Source organism: Colletotrichum fioriniae (assembly GCF_027942845.1).
Source record: "Colletotrichum fioriniae strain IMI 355084 chromosome Unknown scaffold_2, whole genome shotgun sequence".
Classification (NCBI taxonomy): Eukaryota; Fungi; Ascomycota; class Sordariomycetes; order Glomerellales; family Glomerellaceae; genus Colletotrichum; species Colletotrichum fioriniae.
The window spans coordinates 1786628-1806186 of record NW_027076838.1 but is presented as its reverse complement, the minus strand read 5'-3'; the positions used below and the strand labels follow the sequence as shown (position 1 = coordinate 1806186).

The window sequence follows — 19559 nt, the reverse complement described above, 5'->3', positions numbered from 1 at the left end:
CTGTCGAACGCCTCCGACAGATATACACCTCGATCCAGGTAACATTGCCTCCTGTGATTTATTGAGGAAAAAGAAATCAAGATGCGTACTTGACTTTAATTGCGCCTTTCCCACTTGAGATAGGTTATCAATCACGGTCGATCAGCGTTCCTACCTATGCCACCTTGGCCGCTGAGGCACCACCGCAACTACTGTCGCACAGCACGCTGTCTGCGCAACCGGTCTTCAGGCCACTCAACCCTGTCGATAGAGGACAAGAGCTGCCTGTAGATGATTTCTGATGAGGGCGAAGAACTGAATGTGACCAAAATTGTCTATTACCTTCAACTCCTCTCTCGATCGATATAGTACACATTGCGATATTGTACGGACGAGATGGTTCTGCCATCTGCCGAGCCGTCTATTCCTCGTCCTCTTCCTCATCGCTGTCGTCCACGTCCATACCCTCCGCAGCCGTGATGGAAAATTCGCGCTCTTGATCCACTCCGACGTAACTGTCGCTCATTAGGAACAGCTTAAGGTCGTGCTTACCAGCTGTTGGCACCGTAAACTCCACCTTCACCTTCAACTCTCGTCCGATAGTGACACGCTTGATGGCAAGCAAATTCTTCGTCGTCTGCTCCCCTACCACAAGCCACCAGTTCTCCAACTTCTTGGCCGGGTAGAACGGCGCGTGCACAGTCGGGTCAAACTCTTCATCCTCTTCCACTTGTCGTTGAATCTGCACACTAAGGTACGCAGGCTCGTTGGCTCTGATATCGTCCTCATCCAAAACACTGTGTTCAAGCTCAATGTCGGGGTATTTGTCATTGGTGAAGGCGGCAGCCTCACCCAACTGCTTCTGCGAGAGGCCAAGACGCTTGATCAATTTGGCGTAATCCGGGTTCTCTTCGGGGTTCATGGCTTCCATGAAATCGAAGATATCCTTGACACTGTGAGAGAATTCGACGTTAGTTTTGCAGATCAACATTGCATAAATTGGTACATACCCAAATTCGTTTGCCACCTTCACAACCTCAGGTGTAAAGTGAGGAATCTGCTTCAAGGGGCTATCGCGATCCCACATCGCCTGCACAACCATCTGCGACATTTCCATGGCGTTCATGGCGTTGATGTGGCCATCAGATGAGAGAATATCAACCGTTGCACTCAGGAGACTGAGGACCTTGGAAATGATGACTTCTTGATCCTTAGCCAAATCAATCGGCAGCTGCATTCGCGAGAAATGCGCCTGCAGGAGGACAAAGGCTTTGAAATGGGCCGAATCATACACAGGCTCTGCCATCTTGACAGGAATACGGTCGTAGATCCTGCGGAGGATGCCCTCCTCATGCCTCCTGATCTGGATAGCTTCGAACTCGGTAGCCGATGTGATGATTTCCAAAACGCCCTTGAGCTTGGTCTTGGCGCTCAGAGACAAGAGGAACGTCTGCATAGTAATGTAGGAGATGTTATAGTATGCTGCAATCATGGCCGCGTTCTGCGGCGCAACGGAGCCGTCGTCCTCATCAAGCTCAATGATCTTGGAGTCGCTCAGCTCTTGCAGGGTGGTCTGGATGAGATCAGACATGTAGTCACTGAGACCATCCTGAGTAGTGCTGGTCAAGCTGTAGAAGCTGGGATTAGCCAGGAGACGCCTGTAGAAGTAGGTGAATGTCGTCCAGTTGATAGCATCATCACCAGACTCGATCATCTTTGTGCTAATCTCGGTGACAAAGGCATCGTGCAGGTAGTTGTGGAGATGTGACTCAACAGGAAGAGCCTCGTTCAAGAACTTCTTGTAGAATTCTCTCTTGGCTGACGGAAGCATAAGAACACCCCTGCCTCTGCCGTCCTTCGAAGGTCGGAGTGCCTTGCCAAACATGTGCAAGACTTCGCTTAGGGAGTAATCAACATAGCGATGCTCGCGACCCTCGAAATATTGCGTGCCCATGACGATGACGAGATGAGCAGTGCTGTTGAGTTCCCAGCAAACGTCACGGGAAGCAACAAGCACTTGGATAGCTCCATGCTCGTACAAGTGCTTGACAATGCGCTTGTCACTCTGACTCAAAGCCTCGTGGTAGTATCCCACGCCGTGAGAAAGTGACTCGGCAAGCGCTTCCTCGGAAATGCGATCGAGGAGGGGGCGCATCTGCTCTACCTCAGCGTGCAGGAAACGGTCTTCATCGTCATCCATGAAGGCGGCTGTCAGCAGATCACGCGTGGTCGCTCGTGTTTGCTTCCGACTCGGGACAAACACAATAGCGGGTTTGTCAGCAGACATCTGCGTGATGGCCAAGTAAGTCGGCTTCGCCATAGAAAGCATCAGCGAAGGGAAGTGAGGGTTGGTGTAAGACTGGATGTGGAGTTCGAGGGGCACAGGGCGGACGTGCGGGCTGAAGTTGTAGATATCGTGCTTCTTCGCGTCGATCCACTCGCCGAGGTCGCGAGCGTTGGCAAGGGAGACACCAAGTGCGATGATCCTCATCGGCAGCTCAGTCTGGGTTCGGATGTAGTGCATTCGCGAAATGATGATTTCGTAGACATATCCCATGTTATTGCCGAGCAGATGAACCTCATCTGCAATGAAAAGCTCGACAGTGGAAACGTTTTTCCTGCGTTTCCACTGGCGGGACAATACATCCCATTGGATGGGGGTCGCAAGAATCAGGTCGCTACGCTCCAGAATCTTCAAGTCGGTAGTGGTTTCTCCCGTGAGCTTCTCAATAGTCTTTCCACCCCGGAGACCGCCAAGCCTCTTCTGCCAGTCGTCAAGCCGTGAGTCGATCAGCTCCTGGAAGGGTGCGATATAGACTGCACGTCCAGCATCTGCCTTAGACCAGTGTCGCAGTAGAGAAAACTCTGCGCATACTGTCTTGCCACTTCCCGTCGGCGCACCCACGAACACGTTCTGATCGGTATTGTACAGCGAGTTGAAAGTTTGCGTCTGGATGCGGTTGAAGTGGTCCCAGTCAGGGTACAGTTTGGCATACTCTTTGGCCTTCAGCGCCGCAACAGGCAAAGGCTGGAGCTCGAGGAGCTCAGTGTGGGGAGGGAACCTCTCGGGAAGAATCAGCTTGTGGAATGATACTGGCAATCTTGTTTCGGAATGCATCCAGCGATCAGACACAACTGAGATGAAGTAGTTCGGGGGCATTGGCTCTGTGATCGGCACAGTGAAGTCGACAATGTGCTCGTTCGACTCAGACTCGGCGTATTCCTTGCGCAGCAAGAATTGGTCACTGAAGAGGATATCCTCTCCATCACAATCCTCGACGAAGATCCAGAAACTTTCCGCCGGGCCGTGGATTTCAACATCCCACTCAAAGTTGGGAGCGATGCTCAACTCGACTCGAAGCATGGATCTTGTCAGTGGCTGAACTTGAGCCTGAACCTCAACTCTGGGGAACTTAGCAACCAAGCCACAGACAGTTCTGCCTGCCTTGGGCATGCCAAGCAATTCTCCCATTCGGGGAGGGTCGAGGTCGAAGTAGTTGCTCCAAGACACTTCGATTCTCTCCGACTTCTGCACAATGTCTCTGGGGCAGTTGGGGAACTGACGAAGTGGTGACATGGTTGGCCACATGCGCTTCTCTGCCATCTTGCAAAGATCCAAGGCGGTCTTGGCCACAGACGCCCATCCCTTCTTCATGGTAATTTCGAAGATGGCGCGGAGAATACGACCAGCGGATTGAGTGACGTAGACCATATCAGCCATAAGGGCGAGACCGTCCAACTTAAGTCGTGAGATGTAGGCTTGCAGCAACACGTTGATCTTCGCGTGAGGCTCCTCGATGCTCTCCTTGACTGGGATCGGAACTCGGCCCAACAATTTAGCAAGCTCGAGCTTTTCATCCTGACGCACGGGGATGTACTTGAATTCTGCACTCAGGGAGAATACCCTGAACAGCTCAATGGTCGTGATTGAGGGTTGGATCAGGTTATTGTAAGTCTCCATAGACCCGTGTGTAATGTAGTAGTGGGAAGCGATACGTCCTAGCTCCGTTGACTGGAGCTTGCCGGTCTTCTCATCGTATTTGATAAGATTTGACTTCCTTAGTACTGAAGCAGCAGAATGAATCAGATCGACTCGTTTTTGTTCCAAAGCTTCATCGTCTTCGTATTCCGCGCCAACTTGATAGAGGCCGGGCGAACGTAGCATGCGGACGAACAAGTAGGTGTAGCCAAGCCATTCGACACCCTCGTCTCGACTACGGACGTTGCCGAGCACAATCTCGGCGTTCAAGTTGTCCACGAGCTTACTGACGAACTGACTCTCGATTGGTAATTGTTGATTGAGGAGCGACAAGTAGTACTGGATCTCATTCTGGGTTGTGATGATGATGCCCTCGCCATAGGTATCATATTGTGGACGACCGGCACGGCCCAGCATCTGCAGGACGTCTTGGGGGCTGAGCTCAACCCAGCTACCTTTCTCTGGAGAGTATACTGAAGTGCCTTTGATGATGACGGTATGCGCTGGCAAGTTGACACCCCAAGCAAGGGTCGCGGTACAGACAAGGACTTGAATAGCGCCACGGGCGAAGAGATCCTCAACATCCGTACGATCGATGCGGTTCATACCAGCATGATGAATACCAAAACCGTAAGGAAGGATGTCCTTGAGGTCCTTGTCGGTGGCTTGGCTGGCCGCTTCGTTGAGCACCTCGCGACTTCCTGCATCGTGACGAAGAATCTGGTTGATAGTGTCCATCTCTAGAGCCTTGTCACGAATGTAGCGCGCAGTCTTGGCAGTCTCCTTTCGTGAGTGGACGAAAATGAGCATCTGATTTCCCTTCGCTCCTACATGCTCAATGACTTTGTTGTATGTGACATCGTTCATGGTCTTCAGCTGCTTGATGGCCTTGCGGTCCGTGACGCCAATGAATTCCTGGCGCAAGGGGCAAGGACGGAAACTGCCATCAAAGTGGAAGAGACCAGTGCTGATATCCACACGCAAGAAGCTAGCAACATCCTTATAGTTTGGCAGTGTCGCAGACAAACCAACCAGGCGGACGGGCTCGCCAGTCTGCTCAGTCTTTCTGATGGTTCTGCTGACAATGCTCTCCAGAACAGGACCACGGTCGTCGTGGAGCAAGTGGATCTCGTCGATGATAACCAAGCGCACAAGGTTCGTGTAAGAGAGATCGGTAGCCTTTCTCGTGATGACGTCCCACTTCTCGGGAGTAGTGACAATAATCTGAGTCTCGGCGATTTGAGCCTTAGTAAGCTGCCGGTCACCAGTCAACTCAGAGACCTTGACGCCATAGGGTTCAAGTCGCTTTCCAAAGTTGCCAACTTGCTCCTGAACCAACGCCTTCAAGGGCGCAATGTACACGATTTTGAAGTTATCCAGCTCAATGTCGCCAGTCTCAGGATTGCGGTTCTTGCCGATCTCTCGAAGGATGGTAAGCATTGCCACGTTCGTCTTTCCACTACCAGTGGGTGCACAAATGAGCATGTTGCCATCATCACCAAAGGCTGTTGGATAGCACTTCGACTGGATCTTGTTGAGAGATTTGGTAGTGCCGAAGGGCAGACGAGACCATTCTGGCATTTCGGTGATGGGAACGAGTGTGTCGCTGGCATCGCTGCGCTTCTTGGGTGGGGGGACGTGGATTTCTTCGTATCCCTTGAACGTTCGTTTCGTTGAACCCTCCGGCAGCCTGACCTTGGGGTTGCTCATGAGATGGTTGCCCTGGTCAAAAACCAGGTTCTCCAGGTTGATGAGCTTGCGCGGTTGCAAACCACCCACCAATCCTTGAGGGCGCTCGTCTTCTGCGGGAAGAGCATTTGCGAGTGATGATGGGGCGTCAAGGTCCATCTTGATTTCCATTTTGCGTCCTTTTTGGTCGTCGCCTTTCTTTCCAAACTTCTCATTGAGGATCCACTGAAGACCTTCAGAAGCCATTTCGCGCTCCACCACAGCTCGCTCTTCGTCCGTCTCAGCCCTTGAATGGCGGGTAAGCCAAACCACCTTCTCCCTGTTCTCAATAAGGAGTTGGACTAATTCATGATGCTCGTAGTCGAAGAGCTCCATGAGGTCGTTTTCGATCTCTCTGAGTGACTTGTCCTCTCCGCCCTGCTCATCAGGCTCGCCGGAAAGAATGCGCAAAGCGTCGGTCGTCTTATCGTGCTGTTCGTGGGAATCCGCATACAGCTTTCCGATCTGTCGCTGCAGCCAGAATGCGTCGATGTCTCGAGCAGAGACACTCTTTGCCTGCTTTGATACCTGTGCTTGCTTCCGAGGGGCTGAATCAATGACCATGGCGTCGTCTTCCATGTCCATCGCATCGTTCGCGTCGGCGGCGGGTTCGTCCTCGTCCTCATCCGCCTCCTCGTCTTCGGAGGATTCTTCTCTGACCTCATTCACAATGCCTCCTTCTTCATCATCGGAATCTTCGAAAACGACTGCGACACCCTGTCTTTCGTCTAATTCGGCCCCGTCGGCGTCGTCTGCATTGTCGTCCATGTCCTCGTCCTCGTCTTGCGCGTCGTAGTCTGTGACCTTCTTTCCGAGATTCACGAGCTCGTTGAATTCCTTCGCGCTCATTGAGACACCCAAAAGATCGTCAATTTCTCTCTTTTTCTCTGTGTCTTTCAAGTCGTCGTCCTTCAGGAACTCCAGAGTCACGTCGGCGGCGCTGATCACGGCAGTCTGGGGGACATCACCAAGATTGTCAGAAACGATCTTCAGTATCAACTCAAACGTCGCCCGTGTTGCCGGTGTGCGCGGTCGGTATCGGATACCCTCGACGAATAGGTCGCCAGTTCCCAGGACACCAGCACCCCTCGGCTGTGCCTTCTCGCCTTTCTTCTTCTTCTGCTCGCGTGCGAGCACGTCCTCGCCCTCTTGTAAACTACCACGTTCCACGCCGGTAAGACCAGTCGACTTCTTTTGTTTCGGTGCGATTTCGCGAGCGACGCGAGCTCCCATGTCGCGAATGCTCAGCTTTCCAGCGAGAGACTCGGGATCGCCCGTGGCCTCGTCATTTCGTCTTGAAACAAAACGACGGTCCGCCTGGAGGACCAGGTTGGACATGGCCGAGTACTTGTACTGGGATACATCGCGGTGTTGGTCTTGGTTCGACATTGTGGCGATGAATTGGAGGGTATCGTATTGTCTCGTTTGCGCCCGATGATCGAATTGGTGCAGGAGCTTGTCGAGCGACAGCAGCGAGCGGCTCGCGCCGTGTCTTTATTCCGTTTATAACGCCGTGTTGACCTTTAAATTGATGATTCGTCCAGTATAACAGTATCGTCTTGGTTTGTTCCCGAAGTTCAAGTGACTCAATGAGAACAGTATCGCAATGTGGTTAAGGTGGGCGGAGGCGTGTAATAGATGTCTCGACGCCTGTCGCGCGGAACAAATTTCATCTGCTGGTTGCAATGGCAAAACCCGGGAGACGGCGCTAAGCGGTAAACGCGCTAGTGGCACTCCAGCTCAGGCAGATAGCTGCACGTGACGTCGTGGCGTCGACCTGTCACTGCATCGACACAGGGTGGAGCAGCGAGGCCCAGGAAATCCACACCACCCCTGGAGCACAGCTGTGTGAATCACGGTACCAGTATTCATCAATATTTACACGCGAAGGAGGTTTGAGGCCAAATTTCGATCTGGCGGGAACATCCATCCTTGGCACAACTGGAACATTCTCTATGGCATAGCTTGAGGCCTTCTGCGACATGGACCCAGTTCCCAAATCCATTCAGAAGGTTCAGGCATCACTTGAACCTTACGTCAAACCACGGGAGCAGGTGGCGTACATCCGGCGTGCCTTGACCATCCATCTTGAGGCCTGCCGTCAACCAGGGCCGATTAGGGAACCATTGTCTCTCGTTGATGCTTCTTGCAGGGTGAGGCCAACAAGTGAGGTCAGAGGCCTACAGAAGGAATACCTCAAAGCTTTGAATGCGAACCTCAAGGCCTGCAATGAGTACGAGATCACGCGGGATGCAGTGGTAACAGCCACCCCTTCTCGGCCTAAGGCTACCGACCCTAGGGATCAGATTGAGCAACATGTGGCCCTTGTCAAACTACGGCAGAAGCAACAGCGCCTCCTGACGGTTCAAAAGTATTTGGATCTTTTGGGACGTCAGCCCGCAGCATCACCAGACTTTCTTGACCTAGAAGATATTTTCAGCAAGTCAATATCTCTACCAGAGGTTCCAAAGGAGGTTGTGAGCGGCTTTTCTGTTAGCGCCAGTACAACGAAGACCAACCTGGGAGGTCTGGCTGATCAACTCGAAAAAGTCGTGTTGAGAGCTAAACTGCTGCTTCAGCGTGAAGAGCAGCTCCTTAACGGTGTTCGACAAAACACAGCATCATTAGCAGGTCAAGTCAGCGACGAGGCAAAGGCGCATGCCTTGGATGCTACTCGAGTTGAATTGATCAACTGGATCGAGACGGAGCTCAGTAAGGCTTCAGGAGAAGCAGACGACCAGGCAAATGGATACAGCGGCCATACTGAACAAACCACTATCGACAAGCATCTGGGCGAAATCAAGAGCAAGTACAACAAATACGTAGCGTCGAGGAAAGCGCTGCTCAACATCGTCTCAGAGCAGACGCAACCGGTCCTGAAGCCTGGCAATGACGCCTCATCATCAAATGGTCAAAGCCAGTCCATCCCACCAGCACCCACTGGGCACCTCCTGTTGCCTTACCTCGAGAAACTCCTCTCGCTTTCTCGAGAACAGAAGGGGATGATCACACAAAAGTCACACATCCATAATGTTCTAGCTAAGCAGGCGAGGGAAACTCGACAGGCGCTGGACCATCTCGCTGAAGAAAGCCAGCTTCTTCCGGGACATCCTATGCCTGGGGCAGGCAGACCCAAATCAGGGTTCGGAGAGGACTTCTCCACAGCTATGGCCGAGAAGCCAGTGCCTTCAGACCGAGTCAAGCCCTGGGTGTTCGCGGCAGACTCGGCCAAGATTGCGACGTTGGAGACTGTTGCGGAGAAGATTGAGGAAGGCCAGGTCGCACTGGAAGGCTCTACAACGGCGCTTCAGGACATTGACAAGCTCCTGGGCCACGAGCCGAAACAGGCCGAGATGGAGGCGGGGGATACGACGGAGGAAGACATATGGTTAACGCAAGGGTCAGAAAACAAGTCCGGGATGAGGCAGCATATCAGACATCAGAGCAAGGGATCCATGGTTAAGCATGACGATATTTGGTCTGTCATCGATGGGAAGCTCGGTCTCATTGGTCATGAAGATCATATTTGATTTACTCTGCAGCTGTTACATACCCTTCATAGATGAATTTTGTTTGCCATTATCAACGCCTCTAACTAGCCAATCCGGACGCCGCCTAGGGTTGATCAAGCCCACGACTTAGCCTGAGTACTGATCAGTTGCCACGACCGCTCATAACCCCCGATATCCTCAAGGCCAAATCGAGGATAGACAGATGCTCATCCGCGCCATCCACAAGTCTTTTATCGACTTCGGAAAAGATGAGAACGATCTTGTTCTTCTGTACATCTGGGATCGTCTCGTCAAAGACGAGTGCTTGGTAGAGCTGGAAAACTATCAGCAATGCGACGAGCAGCCAAGATTTGGGGGTTGGCTCACCTGAGTAACAACCTGGCCAGCACTCCAGCCATCTGCCACCATGTCCTCGACGACCTTGGCCACCCCTGCGTATGTGTCTGCAGCGCCTTGTGGGCGAATGGCAGAGACTAATGTGTCGATAGTCTTGTCAGGAATGACACCAGCGATATCTTCAATAATCTTTACCGTGACGGGCTTCTTGTCGACATCCATAGCATCAGCCCCCGCGGCATCTTTGTCGCCCGCGCCCACTAGTCGCGCAGCACTCTGCAGGAATGTGATGGCCTTTCTCAGATCACCCTCACTGCACTTGATGAGGGCGTCCACTGCGCCGTCCTCCAGCTGTACACCCTCGTTTTCTGAGATATCCTCCAGCCTCTTCTTCGTGTTAGTCTGGTCTAAGCTCTTGAAGCGGAACTTGCTGCAACGACTAGCAAGGGGATCGATGATTCGCGTGACGTAGTTGCAAATCAGGCAGAATCGTGTGATTTTGCTGTATGTCTCCATGGTGCGGCGCAAGGCACTCTGTGCATCTTGGGTCATGGAGTCGGCCTCATCCAAGATGATAATCTTGAATGGCGGGCAAGGGTATCTTTTCTTGTATTCGTTCGTCGGGTTCGTCAACTGCATGCGAGCAAAGTCCTTCACCTTCTCTCGGACGATGGAAATTCCACGCTCGTCGGAAGCATTGAGCTCGAGCACACGCGATTTGATCATCTCGGGACCGTAGAGTTCTTTGGCCAAAGCTAATACTGTAGAGGTCTTTCCTGTGCCTGGTGGGCCGTAGAAGAGCATATGCGGCAACTGCGTTTCGGGGTTAGCGATGTGCCGTTGCATCGGGGAGCGATCGTACGTTGGAGGCTTGCAGCGTCCTCTGCAAAACGGTGACGGTGTGGTCTTGTGCTGTGACATCGCTGAGAGTCTTGGGACGGCTATCGTTGAACGTTAGCATGGCGAGTGAAAACGCGTACGACTTCTAGGAAGTTCGGGGGAAGACGAACTATTTCTCGACCCATGGCTGTGCTCGTGGCGGTTGCGCAGATTTCTCTTGTTTCTGGGTCGACGTGCCGTTTGCTGCGGCGGCCTTCCTGGCCTTCAGGTCGAAAAAGCTCGCCATGTGTAATTGACCGTTATTTCGATTGAAGATTTGTCGTTGCAGGTTGTGATATGTTGTCCTGTTCGATCAATCGTAGCTCTTCTCTGCACCTCAGGTATGTGGCGGTAGTGACGGTCGTAGAAAATCAATTAAACTGACAGACGCGCTGCACAGTCGATTTGACGCGTGTTGGAGCTTTCTTGACTGACAGGGGTGTAAATCCACCGCGTCGACGGAACCCCGCGACCGTCCCACTTTCGAGGTACCCTCGGAACCTTACAGAGATACGTACCGAAAGCTCTCTACCTAGACCGGGATACATAAGGTAGGTAGGCACTCACTTCAATGTTGAAACTATCTTACTCTTGTCAAAAAAGCGATCACGAACATCACTTCTTTCACAGTAATCTACTTCTTTTCATCGTGAGTTTTTCTGTACTTCATTTCATTCGCCAACTCGCTTCGTTCATTCAAAGTAGATTGTCCACTGGCTAAGAACATGACCAGGACGAAGGTCCGGATGGTTAGGTGGGCATAAAGGTTTTCTGTATACGAAAAGCAAGCTGGTCATCGCTTTCTCGTTTTCTCAAGCAGGTCTCTATGGTACGGGGGGTAAACAATTCCTCAGAAGCTGCTTGTACACGTAAGATAATAATGTCATGAAAGGGAGGGGGAGGAGAAGGAAGCATTATCCGATATGGAACCCGATGGCATCCGATGTAAGATTTCGAGTAAGACCTTACCCAGATTACCAGGACTCAGGCCCGGTGAGAGGCGACCTTTGAACGGTTAGGAGCGGCAAGGGATCATTTGACAAATATAGTGAACACCGCCTAAAGCAAGTGCCACACCTCATCCAATGCCATCAATACTCCTGTAGGTAAAGCAGGCTCTGTTTGGTAGAGCCGATTGTCTGACATCAAGTATCTCATTCAGCCACATCTCATTTAAGACTAAGATATCCTATAGGCATTCCTCCAGGTCGTCACTCGGTTGCATCTCTCAAATTTCGCATCTATGAAAGCACCCTTTTGCACTGTGGGGCTTGAAAGGAGTTCTTAGTTGTGAAGTTCAAAGAGGCCTCTTCACCATACAATAACGCTGCGATTCACCTGCATCAACGCACGCTAAAATTACCCCTCCTGCCCCGCCAAGTTGCCAGTTTAGGCACCTGGTGCAGCTGCCTCGTCCCAGCGTCCCATCAACTAAGGTGAGTCCTTACCGCCCAGAACTGGTACTTCTACCAGCCCGAGCAGCATTAAGGTAGTCTGTGGTCGTACCTACCCATCTCCCTACCCTGGTTTTCGACCACCAACCAAGCAACCGACAACCAACAGAACCCACCTCGAGGTTGCATCTGCTCGGTCGCAGAGAGCGCTTTACTGACCAGACATCTACCATTCTCCCAGGCTCTCAGGCCGCACTCACATCTTCGATTCTCCATCAACTACCTACCCCACGTCAAGGAGAATCTACGATCACTGCCAACAACCAAGCATCTGCCAAAGCACACCTACTGACTGTCAAGGGGCAGCGCCTGATCCAGCTGGCATCATGGCGGATCAATCCATCATTCGGATTACCAAGGTACCTTAGCTGCCCCGCCCCTCACCAGAGCATTGAAGGAGGGGTTAGAACCGCAAGGCTGACGTTTGATCGCACAACAGGAACTCGGCGACATCCAGCGAACCTCGGATCTTTGTACGAGCCTCCCCGCGAACACAGTCGAGTCCACATGCTGACCTCCTTGCCAGCCATAGCTGTCGCTTGTCGCGATGTCGATGTTCGCAATGTTAAGGCCTTGATCATCGGACCTCACGACACTCCGTATGAGTTTGGGTTCTTCGAGGTACTAATTTGCTGTGAAAGTGCCTGATTTGCTTGCAGTACTAACGGGAAAGCAGTTTGCGATCAGATTCAATAAGGGTACACTTTTACCATAATATGGCAATGATGGGTGGGTTGGACTGACGCAAAAGTAGATTACCCTAGGAAGTCGCCCAATGTCAACGGTATTACAACGAACGGAGGTCGATGCCGATTCAACCCCAACATCTACTCGTCCGGCAAGGTTTGCTTGTGGGTTTACTTCCCGCAACAGAGCATTCTAGGAGCAAAGAGCACTAACGTTCTGCAGGTCCATCCTCGGGTATAGCTAGGCGCATGGGATTTGCCAAGGGACTTTTGACTAACAGGGCCTAGCACATGGCGTGGAGATCGTGGAGAGGAATGGTCTGCAGCACAAGGCCTCGAATCTATCCTCATTTCAATCCAGAGCTTAATGTCCGGAAACCCTTACGAGAACGAGCCTGGATTCGAGGAGGCCAATGAGGCATCGGATAAGAAGAACCAGAAGGACTACGTCCAGAAGGTGAGTTGACACTCTTGTGTGTTAGAATGATGAGAGACAATGGGGCTAATGCTTGCCCTAGATACGTCACGAAACACTTCGAATCTCCGTCATCCAGCGTATGGAGGAATACCTTGGTCTCACACCCGACGGCAACGCTATTGCCCAACAGTCTGCGGCAGACGGAGACCAACTGGATATCGACAACGATGATATCGACGATACGAACGTTCCTTTCGAACCTTTCAAGGATTTGTGTAAGCGGCGATTCCTATGGTACTACGACAATTACCTCCTTGCCGTGCAAAAGGCCAAGGCCGAGGTCAAGGACCACCAGGCGTTTGTTCGCATGCCGTTTGAAGGTGCTAGCAACACCATGGACGGCAAGTTCAACTACACAGAATTGGAAAGACGCCTGCGGAATGTCAAGGCTGCGCTTGACAATGAGCTCGTCAAGTGGGCGAAGGATGGCGAGGTTGCGATCGAAAAGGAAATGACGCTTTCTGTGAACTTGCGCCACCAGTATGAACAAGTGGTGCAGGCATTCAAGCGTCAAGACATTCCTCACGATATTCAGTTGGAGGACAACAATCCTTTCGTTTGGGTCATCACCTATTTCGGACGTCCAATGACGAATCTCGATGGTGGCCTATTCCGCTTCAAAATCCACTTCAGTACCAAGTTCCCCGAGGAGCAACCTCGAGTCAAGTTTCACACACGCATTTTCCACCATCGCATTGCAGAAGACGGGACAGTTTGCTATTTCCCAAACTCACTTAGAAAGGAGGATGTGCGAACTCACATCGAGGCTGTGTTCACGGCACTGGAAGAAGAAGATCCGGCTTACGACCCTCGAACTTTGGTACACCCTGAGGCGCACACTCTCTACTGGGGAGGTGCCGAGGCGCGGAAGAACTACAACAGGCGGCTCCGTAGATCTGTGCAGCAGAGCATGGAGTAAGTCGCTCTTGAAACCTTGTCCTGCGTTCATGAGCTAAACTTTTCAGTGACTTTTGATATTGCTTCTCCAAGCCACCTTCAGGCTAAGGCACATCACCATGGGTGCGCGGGTATTCACCACGCGACCAGCGAGGTACAAAAGGTCGCAATTTTTCCGGTCATCGGTTTCCCCGGTCATAATGAGGATGGTAGTGAAAAATTGATCTTGGCTTGTCCAAGCTCAACTTGCTTTCAAAGGACTGGACGGCGTTAATGGCATCGGAATCATGCATATTTAGGAACGGGCTTGGGATTGTCCCGCTAGACTCCAGTAGATACCTCGGATAATGATGCGACGAAAGTAGCTACGTTCGAAAGTTGATATCGTTGTTTTTTCTTCTCCTCAAAATCAATATGGAAATAGGCCCCGGTCTAACACATCAAAACGCCTTCCCTCCCATGCACCCTATTCATGCTCAACGCCTCGTAATCTCATGACCTCAGTAGGAAAGCATCAATCATACACCCATTCCCGGGATGTCTGTTCCAGCAGCCTTGCCTCGAACGGCTTTTTATCAAATCTTTTGGATGAAAGTATCATGATGTTTCATCGCTTGCTGCCCCTTGCCTTCTTCTCGATTCTGTCCTTCCCAGGTGTGTAAGGGGCCGCGACGCCGATGAAGGGCCTCTGATTACCTCCGGGCTCTCCCTTGAACTCGTATGTTCCGCTGGGTCCCAACGTTGCCGGAGCGCCTTGGCTTGGTCTGGCCAGCTGGTCCGCGTGAATCTTGTCGAGAGAATCACCGACGACGGCGTATTGTGACCAGTTGATGGGTGGACAGCGCACCACGTTCTGGGGCTTGGGAAGTGACTCCCACGGCTGTGGTGGTTCCTTGGCCTTGACTTGCGCGGCACTCCCATCTGGTTTGCCCTCTGTCTCGTCGTCCGAATCCGAATCAGACTCGGCGAACAGCTTGTCGCCTTGCGTGTGCACTTTGCCTGCGCCGAGGTCGGCGAGAAAAGCCGATGGGTTCTCTACGGCGGCGTTCTTTGCGGCGTTGAGCCCTTGGATATCGGCGGCTGCCTTTTTTGATTGCATCTGGAGGATGGAGATGGCCGACTTGAGGGCAAGGACATCGGGGTTGGAATCAAAGTCGATGGGTTCGGGACGAGGAGGGGGGATGGCGGTAGCGGCGGACGGCTGGGAAGAGTGGGTGAGGACTGGGCGGTCGGCAGCGAAAGGGGCGGGAGGGTCCGGCAGACGGGTCGGGGTAGGGTCAGGGGTTATGGGGCTGATGGGGGGCCGGGCGGGGGATGAGGAGCGAGAGGATCGCGGAGGGGTCTGCTGCGCATGTGGTGGGTTTGTTCCGCCTGCCGAAGAGGCTGTGGCAGCCGTCGGACCAGCAGCCGCAGACGTAGATGGCGCCGTCGCCGGCGCATTCGATGTGCGCGGCGAGATCGCGTCTGTTTGTATCGTGAGGCCGGGCATGGTCGGGGTACGGGCTTGCGGCTCGCTCTCGGGAGCAGCGGTGTTTCTTGTTTCTGTTTGTTTGTGGACGGCGTCTGAGTGTGTGAACGGGAAAATCAAAGGTTGAAGGTTGGAATGTCTCTCGTCTCGTGGTGGGGTTGAGGAGGGGAAACGGGAGTGCAATCGGAGCTGAATGTGCACCGTGCGTTTGGCGCGCCGCGCGTGCAGATAGCTCGGGAAGTTTGTCAGCTTCGGATACTAGCGCCGTGCAGGGAAGGCTGCATTCAGCTTAAATCAGGTTCTCAAGCGGGTGCTTGTGAGCTTGTGTGCCCATGAGAAGCTTCTAAAGAAGAAATGCGTTGTGATAGTTTCGACGATGAGGACGCAAAGCGGGCTGCGTAAGCCAACGGACGTAGGGGTCGGGTAAACCCAAAGTGCGTGCGCCAAGCGACGGTTTCTGTTTGTTGACTTTGCTAGTGTTGTTTATGTTGCTGGAAGTATTGTCCTACTTTTGTGGCCCGCCCGATTCATGCAACGGATTCCAAAGTCAAAGGCTTGGATGCAAGACAGGAAAATGGAAACAGCGCCCCAAGGTTGACGTTCAAATGCAGGTTCGCCACTGGCTGGCTCGATTGTGCCTGCAGAAGATTGTCAAGATCTGAACCATGTCGCCGAGGCAGGTGGTGCACGGCCCACTACATCTCGGAAAGCGCATGCACGTGCCAGGTGCTCCATTCATTTTCGCCAGGGTTCGAAGTACAGAGGTGAGCTAATCTGATTGGTTGTCATCCCGAGATTTCTGCTCAGCCGCTATTGTGAGGGGAGTCGCCGATGTACCTTAGGAGTCGCCGATGTACCTTAGGAATCGACGATGAACCTCTTTCCGGAGAGAAATGCCATGGGCATTGAGTTTAGGCCCAAGGAAAGAGCGTATTCTTGAATCACGATCATCTGGCGATCACGTCGAGAAAGCACTGATGCAATTCAGGTCTAGTAGTTCAGCTATCCAGCCAGAGCTTCCCAGAATCCGCCCAACGTTGTTTTGCAGTACGTCCGTATTCCCGCACAGCCCATGATCGATTTCCGAGCTTGCCTAGACTCGTGAGAAGCTCGACGGCCTCTAGAAGATGTGGTCTTTTACGCAGGAGAGGGCACATCTGGTGCACCGGAACGAGGAACGGAATCCGCGGGCTGCAAGCTGAATCTGTGATACATCAGATTGTGGCTGCAGCAAGAAAACTTGCTTCTTCCATTTTACAGCCTACGCGCTATCGAAATCTCGATATGGCCCAGCATCACAACTCCAAATAAGGAAAACTTGTCGCAAAAGACCCGCCGATACCTAGCTTGATCTCGGTCGGTCTCCAATATTGAGTCTCATCGGCGAAGATTTCGTTTCCTTCCTTGCCGGCGATCATCAGTGCATTCCTCCTCCTTTCAAACAGCCGACTGCTACACAAACGGGCCCCTCACTCAACCTGCTGGTTAGTAGACAAAGGATGCTGCGCCTCGACACGGGAAGCCTAAAGTGTGTGAGATGGATCTTGATCTTGTACCAGACCGCTGGGTTAGCCATGCTTTCAAGCTGACAGCACCACATTTCCCATCCAAGACCGTTAACAAAGGTCGAAACGAGACGCCGCCAAAGGGCTAGCTAGCACTTGAATTTTCTGAGCCAGTCTTGCGGTTTGGTTCCTGAGACACTACGAGACACCTAACCAAGGGATGGCTAGGCTGACGGTCGACCGAGGAGTCCGACGGTGGAACCCCCATTCCTTGCATCGTCCCAGCCCTCGAGTAACTTCAGGCAAGGGCTCTGTCCATGGTCCAAGGATGCCGCAGTAGTAGAGCGGCCGGGCAAGACGTCACTCATCTTGTGAGGGTGCCCTAACAATGAATACTAACCGTCGTTCCTTACGGTTTACCGCACAGTCTTTGCCAACGTTGGCGTTAGCGTATGATTAGCGAGATGTGGCGTCCAGTCGTATTGCAGGGCTGGCATATCGATAGGGTCGGGTAGATGGTGTCCGTGATGCCTCGCTCTTTCTGCCCTCAACATGGCAGGAGCTAATGGCACGAGGTGCTGAACACCGGGGTGGCATGCGCGACACGGCATGGCATCCACCAAAAGAAAACATGGAAGTTGCAGGCCAAGCCAATGCGCCTGCTCTTTCCTGAAGAAAAACATGGGAAGGCGTAAAAGGTAATCAACACGAGCGGGGCAAGAGCACGAGAGCGAGCCAGCGAGCACCTACCTTAGCGAGCATGCATGGCTTCTGAGACCTTTCCGTCCCATGCTCTTGTTTCCATTCCGCTTCTTTTGAGCCGGCGTCAAATTACACGTTACTGCCACGAGGTCCTTTTTCTCTCTCTCTGCTGATCTTCTCTACTTCTACTCCTCGCTCGCCAGTTCCTCTTTCTCTTCTTTCTGGCACTGCCTCAACTTTACTAAACATACGATCTCTCGATACTCAATCCAAAAACATCCAATTCCTTCGCCTCGAATACTAGTTATCAAACTTCACCATTCCTTTCCGCCTTCTCCGCACATATTCGAATCCCCCGAGCCACCATCACCTCCGCCCTATACGGAAATTGTACAACACCTTCCATCCTCACCTATCAAAGAATACTGTCAGACATCTTCTGCAAATCTCAGAAAATTCGGGAGCCTTTTTCGAATGCCTGTATAGCAGTCTTACTAGTCTATCCTCTCTCGCCGAACAATGCGGCTCTTCCATCGGCATCGAAACAAGCAGAAGAACCCGCCTCTCACTATCCAAGAAAACCTGCTTTCACCTTCCGACTCACCAGCACCTTTATCTCCCATTCGGAACTTCTCATACCCAACCGCGGCCTTACAACAACCGTCGGCACCTTCCATTTCTTCAGCCACACAGCCGGGCGCTCACCTACCTTCTGCTGGCTTCGGAGAAGCACATACATCCACATTCAGTGGCGATATCGAGCCCCCATTCTACTGGGCTTCATCATACAGACCCATACGGGAAGAAGAAGTCGAACCCTCGACATACTCGCAGTCTTACATTTCCGATACTGGACCAGAGGCGTTTGTCTACGGCTAGGGACCGATTCCAGAGAAGAAGAAGAAGAAACGGCGAAGTCTCCTGGGAATCTCAACACCACAGAGAACCAAGAAGACCATCGAATCCGAAGGACTGCCCATAGTCTATAGAAGTTCGCCGCAGAATCCTGATCGAGATTCTCTCACTGGATCTCATACTACTCATCCATCAGCCCGGGCTGTCTTCGAAAGCCCACCTAAGAAGGCGTCTCCTCAGAAACGCGCTTTTGTTCTCGGCCATAAGTTCGCCAAGTCGGTCGATCTTGCATTCACTCACCTACGCCCAGCGAGCCCACCTCGCCCGGCATCTAGCTCGGGAATAGCAACAGTCGACACGCGAGCTGCCCCTCACAAGATCGGGCTAGCGATAGACGAAGAAGACAACCATCCAGGAACGTTGATCGATCTCTCAGACGACGAGATGGGCCTCAGACGCAGGATCTCGGAGATGGACTTGAGAATGCCCCCTCCGAAACGCATATTGTCCGATCATTCTCAGACATCCGAGTACAGCGCTTCTACAACTAGTGTCAGTGGAAGCCCTACGAAGAAGAGACGAAGCGAAAAGACCAAACCCAAAGACGGCAAGAACCATTGGGTTAGCCAGCTCAAAGATTGGTTCAGTACTGGCGAGCCGTCCTCTCAAGACTGGAAACAGCTCAAGAAACAAGAGTACCACAAGCATGGGATCGCGATGAATGACCCAGAGGCCAGCGCAAAGCTGCACGCTCCTATTGGAGCAATTCCTGAAGAGGCCATTAAGCCTTCCAGCGGGCCCGATCCCGAGACGATTGCCAAGAAGAGATTTGCCAATCGAAAGCAGGTTCGCCAAGCCTATGGCGGTTGCGAGAGAGTCTCAGGCTCTGTTTCTTCTGAATCTTCGGCGGGTAGCAGGGAGGTCAACCCCATTGCCCCATGGGCGTAGGCGCGACACAAACCGCCCGAAATTGGGGGGGAAGAGCATGCCTTTATCTGGGATAAGGCAGAGGCAGGAGTGTGTGGATTGATGAACGAGACAACGACTGGAAGATGATGACGATTTGCTTGAAACGCTTTTGCATTATACCCGCTTCTAGAC

General features: G+C 52.4%; 6 protein-coding genes across 6 annotated transcripts; 3 read left to right on the top strand and 3 right to left on the bottom strand.

Annotated features, from left to right (window-relative positions):
• Positions 1–400: 400 nt before the first annotated feature.
• brr2 (Pre-mRNA-splicing helicase BRR2) lies at positions 401–7075 on the bottom strand (the record flags this gene model as incomplete). The annotated part of the gene is made up of 2 exons (XM_053187661.1): positions 401–932; positions 990–7075. The coding sequence occupies 2 exons, from the start codon at positions 7073–7075 to the stop codon at positions 401–403; spliced, it is 6618 nt and encodes a 2205-aa protein (XP_053055165.1).
• A 593-nt stretch (positions 7076–7668) lies between these two features.
• Positions 7669–9216, top strand: N0V96_002300 (uncharacterized protein; the record flags this gene model as incomplete). Its single annotated transcript, XM_053187662.1, has 1 exon — positions 7669–9216. The coding sequence occupies one exon, from the start codon at positions 7669–7671 to the stop codon at positions 9214–9216; it is 1548 nt and encodes a 515-aa protein (XP_053055166.1).
• A 124-nt stretch (positions 9217–9340) lies between these two features.
• On the bottom strand, positions 9341–10660 carry RFC2 (Subunit of heteropentameric Replication factor C (RF-C); the record flags this gene model as incomplete). Its single annotated transcript, XM_053187663.1, has 4 exons — positions 9341–9511; positions 9565–10347; positions 10397–10475; positions 10545–10660. The coding sequence occupies 4 exons, from the start codon at positions 10658–10660 to the stop codon at positions 9341–9343; spliced, it is 1149 nt and encodes a 382-aa protein (XP_053055167.1).
• A 1533-nt stretch (positions 10661–12193) lies between these two features.
• On the top strand, positions 12194–13950 carry N0V96_002298 (uncharacterized protein; the record flags this gene model as incomplete). The annotated part of the gene is made up of 8 exons (XM_053187664.2): positions 12194–12226; positions 12307–12340; positions 12394–12488; positions 12544–12565; positions 12622–12718; positions 12777–12788; positions 12842–13010; positions 13072–13950. 8 exons carry the CDS (start codon positions 12194–12196, stop codon positions 13948–13950), a joined length of 1341 nt encoding a protein of 446 aa, XP_053055168.2.
• A 585-nt stretch (positions 13951–14535) lies between these two features.
• Positions 14536–15417, bottom strand: N0V96_002297 (uncharacterized protein; the record flags this gene model as incomplete). Its single annotated transcript, XM_053187665.2, has 1 exon — positions 14536–15417. One exon carries the CDS (start codon positions 15415–15417, stop codon positions 14536–14538), a length of 882 nt encoding a protein of 293 aa, XP_053055169.2.
• A 3485-nt stretch (positions 15418–18902) lies between these two features.
• On the top strand, positions 18903–19406 carry N0V96_002296 (uncharacterized protein; the record flags this gene model as incomplete). The annotated part of the gene is made up of 1 exon (XM_053187666.1): positions 18903–19406. One exon carries the CDS (start codon positions 18903–18905, stop codon positions 19404–19406), a length of 504 nt encoding a protein of 167 aa, XP_053055170.1.
• Between the last annotated feature and the right edge of the window lie 153 nt (positions 19407–19559).